Below are 15214 nucleotides of genomic sequence, written 5' to 3' on the forward strand. Positions count from 1 at the left end.
CAGACTCTGATGGTGAACCAGCTCGTCGACATGGAGTGGAAATTTGGAGGTAAGATAGATAGATAGATAGATAGATAGATAGATAGATAGATAGATACTTTATTGATCCAGAGGGAAATTCAAAGCATCCAGTAGCAGGTTACAGAGACATGACATGAAACATTTGTTACAAATTAACCACAAAACCGATGCCTCTCCTCCCATACATATATATTAACCTGAAGAAAAGATTTAAAGAATCCGTCTAGATGAATCAAACTTAAACTGTGCAATTAAAAATAGACTTATACAAGAAATGTACATAACCCGTGCAGGGATAAAAAATATGGGATATAATATAAGAACCTTTAAACAGTTGAGGGAAAAAAAATCTGTAATTAGAAAAAAAAAAAAGGTGTTGACCCTCTAAAGTTGTGTTGTTTATATATGTACAGCAATGTTTAGCAATGTTCTTAATAATGCAAGACATGGCGGCAGGAGGCCCGTAGTGTTCTCTCTCAAACCTTCAGTGCATATTCATGAAACACTGGGTTGGTGTCATTAGCATTACTTTTGTCCTTTTAGCTGCTCAGGTCTCATTTAAGCCCCCTCATCAGTGGACGGCTGATGGGTCTCTAACCGGCCTCGTTTGTTTGTTTATACAGCTTGATGACTTCTTTACAGACACAGGTAGAAGAGATGCTAATCCAGCGTGCAGGGAGACGTATTAGCATCATGTTTAAGATATTTAAATGAGGAGGTGCTTCAGCTCATGAGAGGCAGGGAGTGTCTGCATGTTGCTGCACTCTGCTTCTCCATTGAGCTGTCATTGACATGTAAAAAAACATCTGAAACAGTCTGACTGATCGATGCTGACTACTGTAACGGTCTTTGAGCAGGTACAAACCAGAAATGAATCCGTTGTCTCCAACTTGTGAAAAAATTCAGCTGCAACAAAAATGAAGAAGAGAGAACATATCACTCCTGTTTTAAAGTCTTTCTATGAGATTTTTCACACTTAAATATATAAATCAAGTCTATCCTCTGAAAATAACTCTGTGAGTCATGACTGTCTACAATGGGTGTAACACCCGAGTCCCACTGTCTGTGATGCTTTCAGTGTTTTCAGAGTCCTATCTTCACTTTGTTTACATCGCCAGGACGGCCGGCTGACTCCTCCCCTCGAGTATAAAAGTTGTTTAATTGAGGGACTAGAGAAAAGAAGAATAACATACTGTACTCACTGCTTAACTGTGTTTCTAGATCACGCTCATTTCAGGTAAATTTACATGCAGTGTGAAGATACCAGCAGAATAAAGAGCGCTAGCATTAGCATGCTAACACAACAATGCAGCGCCAGTTGTTTTGGTTTCATGCTGGAGCTCAAGGGCGACATCTGCTGGATCAAAAAATCACATATAAAGCCTTTAAGGACTTGCACTGGCTACCCATCCCTTTTTTTGTTTTTTGGGGCTTTTCATGCCCTTACACACTGAAAAGAAAAACCAAACAATGCGTCCATGTTTGAGATGTGATCGACCTCTCTGTGTGAACCGTGTCATGTTTTTCTGACCCCCCCCCCCCCCCCCCACAGTGACCGTTGGAACCAGTGAAATGCAGAAAGTGGGGAACATCTTCCTGCAGGTATGAAAACGCTCTGGAAACCTCCAAACATTCACCCGACCGTTACACGTCTCTCTCTGTCCGCTTTTTATTAAAACACAAACTTTGTCCTGTTGCAGCTGAAACTGGTGGTCAGGAAGGGGAATTCCACAGAGAACGTCTACATGGGTACGTGACTCTGTTTACTGAATCACTGGGAAAAAAACTGCTGGGAAGAGAATTTAATTATAACCAGGAAGTTACTCAGCCCAAAACTGTCTGCTGAAGCGCTCACAGCAGCGTCAGAGAACAGAGAAAGAAGTGCTGCTTTTATTTTTTGCTTTTTGCAGAGAGTATAAACAATAAATTAAAAAGAAAAAAACAGAACAGGGCGTGCATTACAGGACATTCAACTACACTGCATCCCATCACAGTTTTAGTGTTTTCACACTTGCAAAAAACTCCTGAAAAACTCCTGATATTTCCCGGTATGAGCTGCATGTGTGAAAGTAAACAGCCAAATATTTCACTCTGACTTCACCCGGAGTTTCTCCTCCAGACCTCCTCGTATTTTGTTCGCAGAAAGTCTGTGTGAGCTGATGTGAGAATGCAGCAGGATATAATCAGGAGAAATCAGCTCGAGCCAATAGGAGGGGGGGAGTGACGTTTCTGTCCTGTGACCTGCTTAGACTGTCTGCTTGTGAACGCAACCATCTCCATGCTCTAATGAACCTGTTGCATTATGTTTCCTGTCCTCCACTCTTCACATCTCAGTTTGTTGGATTACATGTAGCATTGATAGAAAGACAGATATTCTCATTATAGCGTCGTGTAGCGCAGGGGTTCTCAAACTTTTTTAGACCATGGACCCCTTTTAGGTGAGACATTTTTCCAAGGACACTTTCATTATCATAATGTTGATAAGCTATTAATACTATATAATAATGTACTATGTACTTTGAAACAATAGAAATAGCTACATTTACACTTTCCAAGTAATTCATTTTATAAACTTTGAGAAAATGTTGGCTCCGAGGTGTTTTTTAAATTTTTTTATAGTTGTGTATTATGAAGTGACCGACATGTCACAGTCATATCAGAATTGATCTAATGGCACTAAACTAAAGTGGGCGGGAGTATTGGACAAAATAGTGGATTATATTGGTGCAAGAGGTCTCAGTTTGTAGATATGCTTTTTCAATGATATAGCACACGTTTACAATTGTTTGTAAATTATTCCGCGGACCCCCAAGCTACGGTTCGCAGACCCCTGGGGGTCCTGGGACCCCACTTTGAGAATCACTGGTTTAGCGGACTCTTGTTGCTATGTCAGCGTCGTTCTTTTTACATCACTTCTTACCCTCCTCCTGTCTGACAGGGATAGTCTCCCTCTGGGAGGAACATGTGTGAACAGGTCAGGAGAATATCCGGAGCAGTCCTCCTCAAAGGATCTAAATAAAATAGAATAGAAATACTTTATTGATCCCAAACTCGTAAATTGTGGCGTTACAGCAGCAGGTTATCAGAGCAAATAAAACAATATAAGAACAGATATATAAATAAACACTAAAAATATAAACAAATAAGAAGAGATTTATACATCAAGGATTTAACTTAACATTCTTACTGGTTAAAAAAATGAAAATTAAATACAACATTTATCCAGGTTTGTCAACTGAATGTAAAAATACTTGCTATTGATATTTTCAGGAGCTCTGATGTGAAACCGGCTTCTGTCTGAACAGAAAGAGAGATCAGAATGATATCAGTGTGTTTGTTGGCAGTAAAACTGCTAACTGAGCGGTAATCAGTTAGCTGAGGAGAAAGATGAGTGGTTAATGACGCAAACTGCTAACTGAGCGGTAATCAGTTAGCTGAGGAGAAAGATGAGTGGTTAATGACGCAGATTTAAAATAAAAAGGTGTCAGCACAGGAGAGGGAGGTTTTAAAATCTTTAACGAGGTAACAGACTGTCACAGGATCACACACGCTGCAGCATTACTGTTTATACTAAAGTGTAAAGAGGAGGTTGTGAAAGGGAGGATATTATTCTTTGTGTGAAAAAGAGAATTAATCTTTATATTCTTCTTCCAGAGTTGACGCTCCCGCAGTTTTACAACTTCCTACACGAGATGGAGCGAGCCAAGGCCAGCATGGAGTGTTTCAGCTGAGCGTGTGTGTGTGTGTGTGTGTGTGTGTGTGTGTGTGTGTGTGTGTGTGTGTGTGTGTGTGTGTGTGTGTGTGTGTGTGTGTGTGTGTGTGTGTGTGTGTGTGTGTGTGTGTGTGTGTGTGTGTGTGTGTGTGTGTGTGTGTGTGTGTGTGTGTGTGTGTGTGTGTGTGAGAGAATGTACAGTGTGTGTGAATGTACAGTATGTGTGAATGTACTGTGTGTGTGTGTGTGTATGTGTGTGTGACTACTGTGTGTGTGTGTGTGTGTGTGAGAGAATGTACAGTGTGTGTGTGACTGTACTGTGTGTGTGTGTGACTGTACTGTGTGTGTGAATGTACTGTGTGTGTGTGTGTGTGACTGTACTGTGTGTGTGAATGTACTGTGTGTGTGTGTGTATGTGTGTGTGACTACTGTGTGTGTGTGTGTGTGTGACTGTACAGTGTGTGTGTGTGTGTGACTGTACTGTGTGTGTGAATGTACTGTGTGTGTGACTACTGTGTGTGTGTGTGACTATACTGTGTGTGTGTGTGACTGTACTGTGTGTGTGAATGTACTGTGTGTGTGACTACTGTGTGTGCGTGTGTGTGTGAGAGAATGTACAGTGTGTGTGTGTGTGTGTGTGTGTGTGTGTGTGTGTGTGTGTGTGTGTGTGTGTCTGAATATGTCAGGATGTGGCTGCAGGGTGTGTGTTATAATTGTGTAATTTTCTGTGTGTGGCGCTGATGAGACTGAAGAAAACTGAAAAAAAAAAAATGACCACAAAAAATGTGTCCTCATGTTTACTAATAAACACAACAACAACAAAAAGACTCTGTGAGGTGTTTGTTTATGTGGGAACAGACGAGCGCTCTGTCCTCGGGTTTCTTCTTCTCCTGCTGCTGGAGGGAAAGTGTTCCTTCAGACGCCGTGTTTCTCTCTCCTGTCAGTCATCAACACCACGCTAACGTGAAAACCCACACTCCAGAGCAGACCTTGAACCTCACACAGACGTGTTCAGTCCTGCTGTTTGCATCATAATGGGATGAAGTGTTCCTAATTGAAGGTGTATTGCACAATGAGGCTTCACGTGATGGAGGAGAAAAACACTAACACAGTGAGCTGGATGTTCATCAGCAGCTACAGAAGAGTCTGGAAAACCACACAGGGATGCATGTAAACTTGTGTGTACTAGTCCTCGCCATTCCTCCACTTTTCTATTCTTTTTAAAAAACCTATACAGTCATTACAGCTCAGCACTCGTCTTTGTCTCTGCACGTCTGCAGCCACGAAGTGTTTTCTGACTGACTTTTTCTGTGTGAGCTCTGACATCAGAATCTGAATCTGAATCCGGGTTTATTGCCAAGTACATTTAAACATACAAGGAATCTGACTGGAATCTGGTGCATTGGTGCTAAACACTTAACAAGGAAGTAAAGCAGAACTAGCAACAACTTAAATAATACGGAATAAGAAGATATTACAATATATAAAATACAATTTAAAAAAGTAAAATATAAAAAACACAAAATGTACAACGGTGTACATCGGTGGGATGTGACCCCGGGCCGCCTGCCTGAGGCTACAGCCTCCATACATGGGGCGCGCGCACTAACCACTGTGCCACTGCGCCACCAACGCCCCAACTTGAATTATTTTTATGTTATTTTTTATGTGTTTATTTGTTTTAGTTTTATTTATTGTGCTGTGTCTGTAGGTTTTATTTTGTGTGCATATGTGTGTGTACATGCATATCATAATTTCACTCAGTAATTTTGTTTTTGTTTCAAATTTTATGTATATTTTTCCTCATCAAGGCAACGGCGATCTGTAAATAGTTTGTATGTTTGATGATGCTGTCTTGGGTTTCTGTCATTGAAGCTCATGTGTATTATGTAAAAGTTCAATAAAAGGTTGATCACAGAAAAAATGTGCAATGTAGGAGCTGTGCAGTGGACTGAGAAAAGAAATCTTAGTGTGTGTAACTACTCACAGAGTGCGTCCAGTGGGCGTTAATGTAACACATAAAGAACAGTTCAGCATTCACATTACTCTGATGTTTCACTGACTGTGGGGATGATGAGAGTCTGGGTTATGTGGGAGGAGGAGGGGGGGGGGGGGGGGGGGGGGGGGAGGGGGGGGAGGGCAGGGACATTGTTCATGAGGCTGACAGCAGAGGGGAAGAAACTGTTCTTGTGGCGAGAGGTTTTGGTCTTGATGGACCGCAGCCTCTTACCAGAGGGGAGAGTCTATCTAAATCTGTTCACTTCACACCAGCTCTAGTTTGATGTTTTCCTACCAGACTGGTGGCTAGTAGCTCAGGCCGCAGGGACGCTGGGTTGGTCGCCGGTTCAAGTCCCGATGCGGACCATAATATGGAAGTTAAACTAGGTAGCTGGAGAGGTGACAGGGCATTTCCCATGTACTGCTGAGGTGCAGCTGTGGCTCAGTTGGTAGAGTCGAGGGTTAAAGCCCCAGCTCCTGCAGCAACATGTCCGATGTGTCCTTGGGCAAGACACTTAACCCCAAATTTCTCCAGCTGCTTCGTCTGCGGCGTATGAATGGATTAGTTACTTCTGAAGGTCTCACTACATATCAGCCTCTACCATCAGGGTGTGAATGTGGAGGTGTGACCTGCGGTGTAAAAGCGCTATACAAGCTCAAGTCTTTTTAGGGGGGGGGGGGGTCGCGACCTGAACCTTTTTCCAAACCCCCTCTTTAGACCACCATCTCCTCATTTCCTCATCCGGCCATGAAAAGAAGACTGAATTCTTCCTGACCCACGTCCCAGAGCCTCCACACCACATGAACACTTCTGCACATCTAAAGTTTGGCCCTCTTTTTGTGTCTGCCTTTAGTATAACGTCCCGTACAAATATTAGTTTTCTGTCGGCCTTCCAAGAAACAGAAAGACTTTTGGATCAACTTTCAAGGTGAAGCATTTTTCAGTGGAATTCCTGAGAACAGTTTTTATTGACCAAGCTGCAGATTTAAGTGAAAATGGTGAATTATCTTCTGCCAAGCACGCGTAACTCTGACCTATATCACTGCCTAAAATCTAGTTCACATGAAGCCTGTGATCTTTTGTAACATCTCTGTCTTTATGGACGAGCCGTGCTCACCTCCTCACCTCATCTTCCCTCCAGATAAACCTGCACCGTCGTACCTTATCGAGTAAATGTCCCCCTTCTTAAAAAAATGTCTCTCTTGTTTACTACAATTTTTTCAAGTCTCACAAAGCTTACAGCAAACGAAAGTAACTCCTGGTTTCCCTCCAACTCCCCTCCTGTCAGGGATTTCCCTTTTTCAAATCAACATTCTTTCATTTCCTCGTGCACTGTCGCCCCTCCCGTTCATGCTGCCTCTCCTCCTTCTCCTCATGTGTCCGTGCATGTTGCTGCATGTTCTCGTTACCACTCAGATTCTCCTGTTTCTCACAATACTAAAAAACAAAACATGGACAACACCTGGAAGGCTAACTAACACCAAAAGTTTTAAAGTTTATGAGGCATATCATTTCCAGTATTAGGAGCCGCTGAATTATATTTCTTGACGCCTCACAAGTTGAAGGGAGTTCAGAGTTCAGCACTGCGTTTATCACAGACTGCAGCGACTCCCAAGTTCTCAACCGTCCAAACCGGTCAGTCCAGAACTGAAGACGCCTTTAAGATTAAACCTACAGGAGACATCTAAGTAATAAAATCAGAATCAGAATCAGATTTATTGTCCAGGTATGCTCACACACACAAGGAATTTAATTTGGGTGAACTGTGCTCTCTTATGAACAGGTACAACATTAAATATCAACAATAAACAGAATCAGAAAAGACTGATATTTACATGACTAAATATGAAACAGTGCAGTGGTGAATAGTGCAAAAGATGCTGAAGTAACATGAGAAGTAAAATGCAGTTATGTGACAGATGAGTCAATTAAGATGTCAAGATGTGCATATATTATCATTTAAATTAAATAATGTATATATATATATATATATATATATATATATATACATATATACATATATGTATATTCACAGTGACGGTTGGTTCAGAGTCATTAAAATCATGTTAAAGTTCACAGCAATAAAAAGGTTATCCCCTCGCATCGAGCCCCCGCAGAAGCTGAGTGTGTGTTTCCCCTGGTGGGGAATAACCTGTCTGTTCAAGGAAAGAAGAGATTACCTGAGAAGTGTGGGTATGTGTGTGTGTGTGTGTGTGTGTGTGTGTGTGTGTATGTGTGTGTGTGTGTGTGTGTGTGTGTTTTACAGTTCTACAGAAGGAAGAGGAAGTTTATGATGAAGTCAAATAGCTCCCAGCTGTCAAACGATACACGAACGTTCTCTGCTTCTCATCACGCCCGAGCTGAGAACACACAGGATGCACATTCCTAGCATGTGGATGTACACTACACTGTGTGTGTGTGTGTGTGTGTGTGTGTGTGTGTGTGTGTGTGTGTGTGTGTGTGTGTGTGTGTGTGTGTGTTCTTCAAGGTGTTTCCATGCTAAGCACATATCCTGTAATGTTTTATTTTTGCACCCGAGCGACAGAGAGGCTGTGACAGGAGCCCGTTCTTATCCCATTAGAACGCTCGTGTGTATATCCGGGAGTGTTTGTGTGTGTTTGTGTGTGTGTGTATGTGTGTGTCTGTGTCTGTGTTCAATCCAGGTGCAGAAACATAAAACCTGATATGGAAGAGAACAACGGTTTTCGGTGGAGATCATCAGATGACTTTCGGGGTCAAGAGGTTACATTTTTTCCCCGTGGTTAAAACAGAACCTGTGCTGCCCGGGCATGTTTCAGAGGCTGAAGGAGTCAAGACCACTCTAACTGAGACCAAGACGTACCCGAGACCAGAGAGACCGAGACAAGACCAAGACATTTAGGGATCGGGACCGGGACGAGACCAAGACCATAGATATCTCTGAAAAATCCTCATCTTGTGTGCAGGGGGCGATTCACTCACTGAGACCGTAACACCAGGAAGGTTGCAGCCGTTACCGGGGTAGAAAATCAAGCTACAAATACATTGAAGTTATGTGTTCTTTCAGAAAGAGGCGTTTTCCTTCTAATCACAGTAATGACATTGAAAAATATCCTCTCTGTGGTGGTCTTGAGTACTTCTAGTCTGACATCGAGACAAGATCGAGTAAAAATGCTTTCGATTCCGAGACGAGATTGGAGACCTTCCAAAAAGTGGTCTCCAGACCGGCCTGGAGACCACAACAGATCTCAAATACTACACCACTCAGCTAAAGGAGTAGAGCTGTTGGGGGTCAGCCCAATGGTCCCACATTTCTAAGACTTTTCTCAAAATGAGGCCCTATGTTCCCACAGGGTAGGGTTAGGGTAAGTTAGCTGATACAAACTTATGAAAAAGGAAATGTGGGAACATAGGCACGCTCCCGTTTAAAACCGTGAATAGGTTCTGTACAGTTTATTTTAATTTACTTAGCTGTTACTACAACTTATTTTTTTATTTTATTTGTAACTTTTTTGTAGAAGCTGGCTCAGGGAGAAACGCACAAAAATTAAAATGTACCTGTACTGTCCTGTACCTGTGCAAATGGCAATAAACATCTATTCTATTCTATTCTATTCTATTCTATTCTATTCTACCACCCAAAGTCCCTGACGCCCAGCCACCACCATCGGACTGTGTTGTCCCTTGATTGACTGATTAATTGAAGTGGACAGACCGTTATGATTGTGTTGAAGTTTCTCATGGAGGGTTTATGGGAATTGAAATCCCCTTGAGGTGCACAGTTTTATCTACTTTTAGCCATGCTCCCTTTAACTTTACACATTTGAATCCACTACTTGGATCCTGATAAAGATGTGTATAAATGTTTTCCTCTGTCTACCTGAATGTTTTTTTTCTCCATAACCAGAAGAACAGGACTCTTATCGGTGTCAGCATCACAAAACAAACCCCCGGAGCTGGTTCACTGCCAGCGTGCAAAGCAGAGCCACAGTATGCATGCAGCTGCAGAGATTAAACTCAGCCAAATTCTGGAGCTGCTTCATTAATAATGATTGTAATGTTGAGCTGACAGAATACATTGATAGGTTGACAGCGCTCCCAATCCCATTCAAACACAGTTGACATAATTTACACACGCTGCAGAAGTTTTCACAGCATTTTAGCGTTTTACAGTTATGTAGGCGAATGATTTACTTATGTGTGCAACTGCATATATTAAATATCCCAGTAGAGAAATTGTAAAAATGATTTATTTGTTAGATTTTATGTGAACATACAAATTGCTGTTATGTAAACTCTGAGTAATGTCGCCTCAGGGCATCATTTGTAAATCTTGGCTCAACTCAATATGATGACTTTTATTTTACGTCATCCTCCAAATAACTTGAGTACATTATTTTCCTTTTTTTTTAATTTCAGATTTATTTTTCAGCTTTTTATGCCTTTATTCTAGAGACAGGACAGTGGCGACAACAGACACACACACAAAAAAAACAGGCTTGAAATGACTCTCTCCAAACTGACAGGATATTTAAACTTTGTGTTTGTTCTTTATTACCACTGTTTCATGGGAAGTGAAGATTTTTTTGACCATCAATGAACTGCAATGTTTCTATCTCCAACCTTTAGGGTTGGATTTCTTGGCACCCCAACAGAAGGGTAGGTGTATAATAAAAAAGAAGGACGGTACGGATCAGTTATTTTTGTCCCCTTTGCAACTTTTGACAATGGAAACGCCAATAAATGTGCACCATAAGGTACCGAGCCAAACCAAATTGGTGGAAACGGGACTGTCAGCAATGCACATTCAAGTATTTCCCTCATACACTCACTGTTCTCTCTTCTTGTAGGCCAACATACTATATTTACTCTATTTACCTTTTTCAGAATTATTTATTTCTATTGATACCCCCCTTTTGTATATGTAGCCTACATATATATATATAAATATATACACATATATATATATTTATATCATATATATTTAGTGTCTTGCTTGAGACAGAAGCTACAGAATTGTGTTCTTCTGTGTTCTGTTCAGGAGTCTGAATGACAATAAATAAATCTTGAATCTTGAATCCAGATGTTCATGTTATTTATAATGTACTGAACTATAGGCCTGCTCTACCTACCAGCTCATTTACTTCACAGAAATTAACAAATCATTTTCGTATATTGTGCACAAGGAATTAAAAAACAACGGTGTCCCTTTAGGGATTCTGATTGTTACCTAACCAATGACGTGGCTTCGAATGGTCTCTTACATCCTGCCTGTCAGCCAATCAGATGATCGAATCAACGCAAACTGCCGTTAGCGCGTAACGGAGCAATAACGTAAGCAGTTTATACTTTTATTTAAAAAAAATAAATAAATTAGATAAGTCTTTAAGCAGTGGTTGGAAATAATTACCAGTTAACTTTAATATTTTGTCGAAGTTTAACATATAAACTGACAAAATAATACAAAAAAAGTCTGAATTAATATTAAAGTTAGCGAGTTTATCTAAGATATGTGACGTGTTTTAGCTGCATGTGAACCATCAGACTGGTTTACAGCTTCTATAAGTAGAAAGTATTTATATATTTCTTTTCATATTAAATTAATTGTGAAATAATATTTTTGCAGGTAAAACTTATTTAAATGTTGTATTTAACAGTATTACAACAAAGGTGTTTTGGTACTTCCTGTGTCAGACACAGATACTCAGCACTAAGCAGGATAAACATATTCTGTTAGTGTTGTTTACTAAGGAGTGGATTAATGAGTCCTTCTTGACTTCCTCTTCTGAACACTTTCATCATAAAGATAACATGTGAAGCTGAATGTTCACAGAGGAGTAATGTGTTGTGATGTTGATTTAGAAAACATAATGTTTTAAACTCCCACGCTTCAGACTTTCAGAGATTTACAAGATAATCTGTGTTGGACGAGGACTGGGAGATATGGACCAAAACTCATATCTCCATACTGATGAGCTGAATGGCGATACTCGATATATATCGATATGTATTTTATTAACAGTGAAAACACATGAAAAATAAAATACCTGATTGTGAATTTAAAAAGTAATATTATAAAATAAATGTTCCTTAAATACAATAAGAGAGAGAGAGAAGAGGAGCAGACAGTCAGTCATCATCAGTGAGATGAGAAGAAGGTGACCTGGCACCTCTGTAACGTTATTTTAATGCGACTTAAACTATATCGATATGAACGATATTGTCTTACTCTATATCTTGTTTGAGAATATATCGATATATCTTAAAAACTGGATGTATTGCCCAGTGCTCCCACAGGCCTGTGGAGAGGGGCTCCGACATAGATCATGTGGAGAAACAGTTCTCAAGAAGTCAGCCTGAGTTGAATACAATACAACTCATGAACTCTGTAACTGTGCAGCTTATTCCTGTTCCTGGTGCTGCTGATTCTCCCTTTGCTTTGTTCACTTCTCTGCAGCGCTGCTAGAATCAACATAAATGAAAATATCTATTAAAAAAACCAACAAAAAAAACAAAGGGGCCTCTCTGACAACTTCTCGAAATGAACCGCCTGATCTGAGTGAAGTTTGCTCTGCGTTCAACCATGGAGACGTGTGACGTACAGGTACGGCAACACCACTTAGACGAAACCACACGCAGAACTTCACAAACACAATGTGTTGTCTTTCAGATCGGATCTTAGAGAAGAAAAACAATTCATCAGCTGCCCTCAGAGCAAAAGTAGCAAGTAACAGCACATTCATAGAAACGTGGTGGAGTTTTAAGTGATAAATATCCCCCCAAAAATAATACTCAAATAAATTATAGATACTCAAAAATGTAAAAAATGTTCATTATCTACCGTTTGCCTTTTATTTTTGGCGTGTAGATATCACAGATTAACGCCAGATAACTGTAAAAAAAACAACATCCACATTTTTCCTTTGAAACAGAAGACAGGTCTGAGGTAAGGGGCTGCACCTGATTTAGATCTCCCTCTGCTGGGCTGATGAGGGAACTACACCTGCCCTCAGTTAGAGGAAGGAAATAACAATGTTGAGTTCATCGCAGCTGTCAATGAGTGTGCTGTACTTTGTACATGGACACAGACAGACAGACGTACATGTGACTTTTGTTGATAAGGCTTGTCGTGACCCGTAGTGGTTTCTCTGTGTCTGGTGGTGACTGTAATTAATGACTTCCTGTCCACAACTCTGAGAACTATTTGTGTGTGTGTGTGTGTGTGTGTGTGTGTGTGTGTGTGTGTGTGTGTGTGTGTGTGTGTGTGTGTGTGTGTGTGTGTGTGTGTGTGTGTGTGTGTGTGTGTGTGTGTGTGTGTGTGTGTGTGTTCTTCAAGGTGTTTCCATGCTAAGCACATATCCTGTAATGTTTTATTTTTGCACCCGAGCGACAGAGAGGCTGTGACAGGAGCCCGTTCTTATCCCATTAGAACGCTTGTGTGTATATCCGGGAGTGTTTGTGTGTGTTTGTGTGTGTGTGTATGTGTGTGTCTGTGTCTGTGTTCAATCCAGGTGCAGAAACATAAAACCTGATATGGAAGAGAACAACGGTTTTCGGTGGAGATCATCAGATGACTTTCGGGGTCAAGAGGTTACATTTTTTCCCCGTGGTTAAAACAGAACCTGTGCTGCCCGGGCATGTTTCAGAGGCTGAAGGAGTCAAGACCACTCTAACTGAGACCAAGACGTACCCGAGACCAGAGAGACCGAGACAAGACCAAGACATTTAGGGATCGGGACCGGGACGAGACCAAGACCACAGATATCTCTGAAAAATCCTCATCTTGTGTGCAGGGGGCGATTCACTCACTGAGACCGTAACACCAGGAAGGTTGCAGCCGTTACCGGGGTAGAAAATCAAGCTACAAATACATTGAAGTTATGTGTTCTTTCAGAAAGAGGCGTTTTCCTTCTAATCACAGTAATGACATTGAAAAATATCCTCTCTGTGGTGGTCTTGAGTACTTCTAGTCTGACATCGAGACAAGATCGAGTAAAAATGCTTTCGATTCCGAGACGAGATTGGAGACCTTCCAAAAAGTGGTCTCCAGACCGGCCTGGAGACCACAACAGATCTCAAATACTACACCACTCAGCTAAAGGAGTAGAGCTGTTGGGGGTCAGCCCAATGGTCCCACATTTCTAAGACTTTTCTCAAAATGAGGCCCTATGTTCCCACAGGGTAGGGTTAGGGTAAGTTAGCTGATACAAACTTATGAAAAAGGAAATGTGGGAACATAGGCACGCTCCCGTTTAAAACCGTGAATAGGTTCTGTACAGTTTATTTTAATTTACTTAGCTGTTACTACAACTTATTTTTTTATTTTATTTGTAACTTTTTTGTAGAAGCTGGCTCAGGGAGAAACGCACAAAAATTAAAATGTACCTGTACTGTCCTGTACCTGTGCAAATGGCAATAAACATCTATTCTATTCTATTCTATTCTATTCTATTCTACCACCCAAAGTCCCTGACGCCCAGCCACCACCATCGGACTGTGTTGTCCCTTGATTGACTGATTAATTGAAGTGGACAGACCGTTATGATTGTGTTGAAGTTTCTCATGGAGGGTTTATGGGAATTGAAATCCCCTTGAGGTGCACAGTTTTATCTACTTTTATCCATGCTCCCTTTAACTTTACACATTTGAATCCACTACTTGGATCCTGATAAAGATGTGTCTAAATGTTTTCCTCTGTCTACCTGAATGTTTTTTTTTCTCCATAACCAGAAGAACAGGACTCTTATCGGTGTCAGCATCACAAAACAAACCCCCGGAGCTGGTTCACTGCCAGCGTGCAAAGCAGAGCCACAGTATGCATGCAGCTGCAGAGATTAAACTCAGCCAAATTCTGGAGCTGCTTCATTAATAATGATTGTAATGTTGAGCTGACAGAATACATTGATAGGTTGACAGCGCTCCCAATCCCATTCAAACACAGTTGACATAATTTACACACGCCGCAGAAGTTTTCACAGCATTTTAGCGTTTTACAGTTATGTAGGCGAATGATTTACTTATGTGTGCAACTGCATATATTAAATATCCCAGTAGAGAAATTGTAAAAATGATTTATTTGTTAGATTTTATGTGAACATACAAATTGCTGTTATGTAAACTCTGAGTAATGTTGCCTCAGGGCATCATTTGTAAATCTTGGCTCAACTCAATATGATGACTTTTATTTTACGTCATCCTCCAAATAACTTGAGTACATTATTTTCCTTTTTTTTTAATTTCAGATTTATTTTTCAGCTTTTTATGCCTTTATTCTAGAGACAGGACAGTGGCGACAACAGACACACACACAAAAAAACCAGGCTTGAAATGACTCTCTCCAAACTGACAGGATATCTAAACTTTGTGTTTGTTCTTTATTACCACTGTTTCATGGGAAGTGAAGATTTTTTTGACCATCAATGAACTGCAATGTTTCTATCTCCAACCTTTAGGGTTGGATTTCTTGGCACCCCAACAGAAGGGTAGGTGTATAATAAAAAAGA

General features: G+C 40.8%; 1 protein-coding gene across 1 annotated transcript in view; it reads left to right on the top strand.

The window, feature by feature from the left end:
• commd7 (COMM domain containing 7) overlaps nt 1-4560 on the top strand; it is a 32458-nt gene extending 27898 nt beyond the window's left edge. The window contains exons 7-10 of the mRNA XM_065961061.1: nt 1-49; nt 1574-1623; nt 1722-1770; nt 3676-4560. The exon at nt 1-49 is cut by the window's left edge and continues 42 nt beyond it. Coding sequence (XP_065817133.1) covers nt 1-49; nt 1574-1623; nt 1722-1770; nt 3676-3752 — 225 coding nt within the window. The 3' untranslated portion in view covers nt 3753-4560. The remainder of the gene's footprint in view (nt 50-1573; nt 1624-1721; nt 1771-3675) is intronic.
• The last annotated feature ends 10654 nt before the right edge of the window (nt 4561-15214 follow it).

This window comes from Labrus bergylta, chromosome 12 (assembly GCF_963930695.1).
Source record: "Labrus bergylta chromosome 12, fLabBer1.1, whole genome shotgun sequence".
Lineage (NCBI taxonomy): Eukaryota > Metazoa > Chordata > Actinopteri > Labriformes > Labridae > Labrus > Labrus bergylta.